General features: G+C 37.2%; 1 protein-coding gene across 1 annotated transcript; it reads right to left on the bottom strand.

Annotated features, from left to right (window-relative positions):
- Positions 1-679: 679 nt before the first annotated feature.
- On the bottom strand, positions 680-2,918 carry LOC100988669 (keratin-associated protein 24-1). The gene has a single exon (XM_003813201.5). The coding sequence runs from the start codon at positions 2,898-2,900 to the stop codon at positions 2,136-2,138; it is 765 nt and encodes a 254-aa protein (XP_003813249.1). The 5' UTR covers positions 2,901-2,918; the 3' UTR covers positions 680-2,135.
- Positions 2,919-6,793: the final 3,875 nt, after the last annotated feature.

Raw genomic sequence — 6,793 nt, forward strand, 5'->3', positions numbered from 1 at the left:
GGTTTACCATTAACTTTTGTAAAGAGAAAAAAATGTATGTTTAGTTTGAACAACTGAATGCTCATCTGGGACACACAGTAATTATTTCCAAATACTTGAACACCTATCCTAGGTTAAAGGAATTGAAGTGGTCCTATATGGTCAATAGATCATTGCTAAGGGCAACTATACAGTATTTTTCTCAATACGAAGAAGAAATTTTCAGCAAATAGAATTCTCTGAAAATTGAACGAACTCACACAGGACTAACTTGATTATTCCCAGCCTCATCCAAGCAGAAACAGTGCATTAATATTTCTTCTAAAGCCCTTTGTACACACAGTAGTCCTACTGAAGGAATGAATGAGATATTAGCTCTATTTATATGCTTCATGAGTTTTAATTTTAAACATTGACTCTTGATATTGGGGTTTCTTCCCCATCTTTCCAGACTTCAGTTACACCCATCACTGGGGATCGTTTTATTTTTCTTTAAATATGATTTGCTTTTTATTTACAAAAATGCTTCGGGTATTTATCATGTTGTTTTCACCACTCAAATAGATGATTTTATTTTCATTTTTTGGGTAATAACTTACAGAGGTTAAATGACTTCTAGGAGGTTCAATATTAAATTTATTTAACTGCTGAAACCTTATCTACAAAACCAATAAATACACATACTGTGCTGAGAAATAAACATATGTTTAATACTCTATGTACTCTTTATTAAATTGATTTATTTTATGTTTCCAAATTTCTGTATATCAATATTAATGTAGACATTCTAGGTGAGATAAATATAACATGTTAAAAACAGAAAAAAACAAGTCAGAAGCTTGTGATTCCATATTCTACTTTTTTTTTTTTTTTTTTTTTTGAGACTGAGTTTCACTCTTGTAACCCAGGCTGCGGTGCAGTGGCACAATCTCGACTCACTGCAACCTCCGCCTCCCGGGTTCAAGAGATTCTACCTCCTCGGCTTCCCAAGTAGCTGGGATTACAGGCATATACCACCACGCCCGGCTAATTTTTTTTGTGTATTTAGTAGAGACGGGGTTTCACCATGTTGGTCAGGCTGGTCTCGAACTCCTGAACTTAGGTCATACACCTGCCTTGGCCTCCCAAAGTGCTTGGATTACAGGCATGAGCCACCACATCTGGCCCCTTCTTTGTATCTTTAATTTAGACTCTAAACTAAATGGCAGGAAAGCAGCATTTTGACAATGCTATGTATATTGCCCAGAATATGGATGAAATTTTAGTAAATGTGAAATAAAGCATAAGGAAAGCCATTACTTCCAGACAGAAATTTGTTTATTAACTAAGAACTAGGACATTTTCCAGAGTCAGAATGCAATAAATCAGTAAGGCAAGATGATAGGAGAATCCTAAACGCAGATTACACATAATTGTAAAGGGTCTCTAACAGTATTTGTTCTTCTTTCAACAAACAATTTTCATGCTTTAGCTAATTCTGAGGCTTTTTCTTAGGCATGGAGAACAAAAGCTGAGTACCAGTGAATCTTGTTTTATGGCTTCTCTGGAAGAGAAGATTTGCTGAAGTCTTCTATTTTTGAGCTCGTCACCATTGCTATTTGCCTGTTCTTACAATCAGTCAGTAAGAAAAGGATGAAATAGTTCAACTTATTATGCTCAAGATAGTGTTATCTGTCGGCTTATTAGCAAGGTGCTAGTTAGGTAGTTGACAAAAATATTAATGACAATCAAAGCCATCCGAATGAACTTGCATGCTGGAATCTGCAGTCAAACCATGGAGGCCCCATTTCATCAGGAAAGGTAGGTGATAATCACACTGTCAGAGAAGTGACAGTGACAGCCAAAGTAAGAAAGCCGGTGATGGTTGTATTTCAAATGGAGTCTCTTCGGTAAGTCCATTGTAATAAATCTCAGAAGTAATGATGTTACCTTCAGGGTCAGCTTTTAGTACAAAGAGCAATAACAGAACAACAGAAAAAAGAAAAGCTAGCAGGTGATACTGGCTGTGGTTAATAAACCTGGGAGTTATATTTGAACTTAATGTAACAAGATTCTTAGGCTGAATAAAGAGATTCAGCAGAAAATTAGACATTCTAGTACTTAGTAGAATCTTCCCCATTGGGCAATTTCCAGCTGCTATAAATTCTGGAAGTTGGTCAATAGCATTTCAGAGGTCTGCTACCACTGCACAAATACCTCAGAGGTGGAAAGGTACTGGGTATACAGCTCAGAGATCTGAAGCTTCTAGATAAATAGCTCAGTCGTCGGCAGCTCGTAGGCCTGTAGCTTGAATAGTGATAATTTCTCATTAAATAGCTTTGGGGTTGGCAACTGTTGGAAATATAACATAATGGTGAGATGTAGCTGGGTATGAAGCAAGGATTTTGGTAGCTTTTATACCCCAAAGTACTCAATCTGCAGTGGTTTAGAGTTTGGAAACTCTTGGGTAAGCAGTTAAGTTGTCCAAAGCAGTTGGAACCGTTGCAGAGGGTTTGGCAGGCTTTGGATGCATTTCGAATGGGTATGTGGCAATTGCATACATACCCATTGGTCTGAGTGCTTGGGCTGCAGCTGGGGCTGGGGCTGACGTTGGTAGTTTCACAGACACTGAAGACTTGGCCTGCTGATGGGGAGTTGCAGGGCACAGAGGAGTTTGACGGGTCACAACCAGTGGTACTGCAGGTCTTGGACTCACAGCTGGGAGATTTGCAGGTTGGTGCTTCACTGTAGGATTCTTGGCAGTAATCCAGGAGCCAGAGATTTCCTTGGTAGCTACTGGGTAAGCAGTGTCCAAAGGTAGGGCTTAAATCACTGGAGCTAAGAGTAACAGAAGAGGTCACTGGGATATAACAGTGAGTTCTGTATGATGTGGTACTGCAGACCCCAGGATAGCCTATAGTAGACATGGAGGCTGCAGGCATGCTCAGTGGTCGCTGTGCAGTGTGGCTGTGGCCTAAGAACGTTTTATACCTTCCCTGGTGATTGTCAAAAGCCTCTCCAGACTCTTCCTTCTGTCTGCTTGGGGCAATAACACAGCAACATCTCATTAGTGTGTTGGTTAGCCACAGAGGCTAATGTTTTCACACGTGTAAAAATAAGTTTATTTTAATTCTTCAAAGTATCCATAATCACCACTTTGACCATCACCCATCACTCATCATCTGTAGACCATACCTTCCGCAAATAGTGATTTTCATGTTAATAGGCAAACTCTCATCTGTCAATCAGAGGTTAACAAGAGTTCATGGGTCTATGGGCTTCTGCAACATGGTTATTTAAAGGTTCACAAGGACTCAAGTAAAGCAAGTAACCTGTATTTTTCCACGCTGTTAACTACTGGAAAACACTGAAGGACTTAATCATATACTCTGAAATAAGTCAAGTAGTTTGTCTGTCTCAACATGGTTACTCAAAAGCAGGCATTGACCTTTCAAGAATCAGTTTTCCAAATATGTGCTATACTCTTACCTGTGCAGGGCCATATACTGGTAACGGCTTCTCATGTAATGTATTAGGAGAAGTTCATAGGTAAGACTCACAGCAATACTTGGGAAACTTGGTGACCAACACCTGGCTAAAAATGAACTTGTTCCCAGGGGGCATTTGTTGCTAAGCAACCAAGACTTCTGTTAAATCCCTTCTTAAAGAGTGTCGGCAATATGCACTATCAAATAAACCCAGCTTTGCAAGATGATACCTTCCTAATTGACTAAGATTTCATATCACGTGTTCCATTGCCTGCTGTAAACCCCAACTGCTGTCAGATGTAAACATTTTCCCCGTTTTTCCCCAAATAAGTTCTCTTATTCTTTATTTGCTTTCTTTAGCACCTACACTTTATTTTACTCCTGTGTTGAAACATGCAGTTATTTTTAGTTTATGTCAATGAAAGGAAATAACTGTTTAAAAGTTTTATCTGAATAAACTGTATAGTTCTTACAAGCACTGTATATATTAAATAGCACTTTTTACTACTCAGGGTGAAGGCTAAAGAATTTTTTTAAAGATTTTAATTTAAACTGAAGAATTGAAATTTTGTTCTTCAAAATATAAAATTATAATTTATAATTCCAGCCTCTATTGAATTGGAAACAGCAATGCATTTATTAACTGTGAAGAGTTCAGACAGAGAATAGAACAGTCTTCTTCAGGTAGAATCAGCTATAGGGATAGTTTTTTAAATTAACTCTCTTTATAGCAAACTATGACATTTCTCTCACTGTTTTCGGTTACTTTTCAGTTAGATTTTTCAAATGCACAGCAATTTAAACCTACAGATATTCTCTTTTTTTAAAAAAATCTCCATTTTCTCAGTGCTTTTCTCAGTATTCTGTAAGTTGACAATAAGCAATTCGGTATTAAACATGTTTTGCTGCCTTCTGCAGTTTCTCTCAGGTGACAAAGGCCACAATCATGAAACCGTATTTCCAGCAAATTGTTTGGCTATAGAGAGCCTTGGGATTTTGTGAGGAAAATGTTAGTCCTGAGGCAGGCAAAATAGGAAAGAAGATACATGGGCAGTTAGTTGACGGCCAACTTTCCGCTAAGTTACTGAGCCCCGGTGATACACAGAAAAGCCACAGGTTGATGAAGCTTTATTTCTACATTTCTCTATTGTATCATTGTTGCCTCTAGTCTTTTTTTCTTAGGCATCCTTGAAGCAGGTTTGAGGGCTAACACCATTAACAAACACAGAATGAGTTAAGTTAGTTACTGTAAAGCTCACATTCTTCCCTTCCATCTTAAAATTAAATAGTGAGGTATTTTGAATTAATTTGATTCACACAGGTGTAAGTCTAAAAAATAATGTGGAACATCATATGGCATGACCAATATTCAAAGCATGAGCCATTACAACATATTTAAATTGATTTTGCTATGATAATATTCTAAACAAATAAACAATGAGATTTGAGAAAGGAACCCTAGCTCGCTTCCTCTCATTTGCTTTTGTGTTTCCTCTCCTTCCTTACTCAGAATATCACACACCTATAGAAACAACACCCCATCCCATTCACACCATCATTTTCTGTACATGATACCTCTGGAGAATTGTCTCCTACTCTAATCTCAACCTTTGAAAGAGATGGAGCACACCGCATCAGAAATATAGCAAATATCAGGTTCATAGCGATGGCAGGCTTGAGTAGAAAATAAAGACCATTGTTGCTTGAGTGGCATTGTGGTCTGAAGGCTTTGGAGAGGCATATGCATTTCTCTGTTTTCACTTAACTCCTAAAATACTGTTTTCTTCCATTAATTCCCCTGTTATTAGTATTTGTTGTGTGCGGAAGGCTGAATAATGCACCTACCTAAGAGGCTCACTTTCTAGTACTGGGAAATCTGTGAATGCTACGTGACATGGCAAAAAGGGACTGTGCAGGTGTGACTAAATTAAGGATCTTGAAGTGGATTATCTGGGTGGGCCTGATGTAATTTCCAGACAATATGAGGATGGAAACAGAGTTTGGAATGATGTGGCCACAAGCTAAGGAATGTCAGCAATCGTTATAATCCAAAAAGCGTAGGGAATGGATTTCTCCCTGGGGATTCCAGGAGGAATCAGCACTGTTGATAACTTCGCTTTGGGTCAGTGAAGCAGATTTTGGACTATTAGCCTCTAGAACTGTAAGAAAATACACTTTCGTTGTTTTATGCCTTTCCATTGAGTTTGTGGTAAGTTGTTACAGCTGTCACAAGAAATAAATACACTATGCCAGAAAAGTATAGGAAAATATAATAGATAGTACTTATGTAGTTTGAGAAGTTTGCACTCTGTATTCAGGGAAAGTTTAAGATGTAAGGAATGAGCTTCCTAGCTATCAGATAATTCAGAGAGATACCAATACTGTCTGTGGAATACGCAACAAACTTCCTGTATCTAATGAGCCAGCAGACTCCTTCCCTCATTAAAAAAGAGTTATGGAACTCTTTCCCAGTTTTATCCATAGGTTAAAAATCCTTTAGGGTAAACAGAAGATCAAATAAAGCTAAATTTTCCACTAAATGGCCCTTAAAAAAAGTAACAGAGGACACTTTTCTAGTCTTTTAGGTCAAACAAAATTTTATATTCCCTTTTGCTACTATATATGCAGTAATGTATTTTTCCACTTGCCAAGATGGTGTTAAATTAGGCAAAACTGATCTTATGACTGAAAAAGCAAAATGTTTGTGAATCCATACTTAAATAACAATTGAATTGCAAATATTGAGTCAAAATGATTCTTACATTTAGCATTGGTAACCTAAAATATTGGTTACTTGCTGTTTACAAGTAGCATTTATATTGCTGTAAATGTAATGCAGCATTTACATTGTTGGCTTAATAGATCGTTAGTGGTTTAAGAAGCTGAAGAACAGATGAGAAATATAAAAAATTTTAAGAAACAGAAATAAATGAAGGTAAAGCCTTTAAAAAATGATAGCACAAATGGGTGGAAAGAGGAATTTTCATGCTTAAATTCAGGGAAACATGGTATACATGTAATGAAATACAACTGTAGTAAAAGTTAAACATTTTTAAGTGGAACTGTCAGGACTGTGCCCTACTGAGTTAGGCATTACTGTCTTGCTGACTACCATTTAAATGTATTTATTAGCATGTACCTTGGAAAATTGTTCTCTCTCAGTACATCAGTATCTTAAATAAAACTGGAGCTAATAGCATGTACTTTGCAGGACTTTCCTGCAGATGCAATGAGATAATAAATATGAAAATACCTAGAAAAGTGCAATGGACATAGTAGATGCAAATTAAATCTTTTCTTTCTAATTTTCTAATGCTCCACTTTAGGGAATTCCAGTCACCAATTAG

This window comes from Pan paniscus, chromosome 22 (assembly GCF_029289425.2).
Source record: "Pan paniscus chromosome 22, NHGRI_mPanPan1-v2.0_pri, whole genome shotgun sequence".
Lineage (NCBI taxonomy): Eukaryota > Metazoa > Chordata > Mammalia > Primates > Hominidae > Pan > Pan paniscus.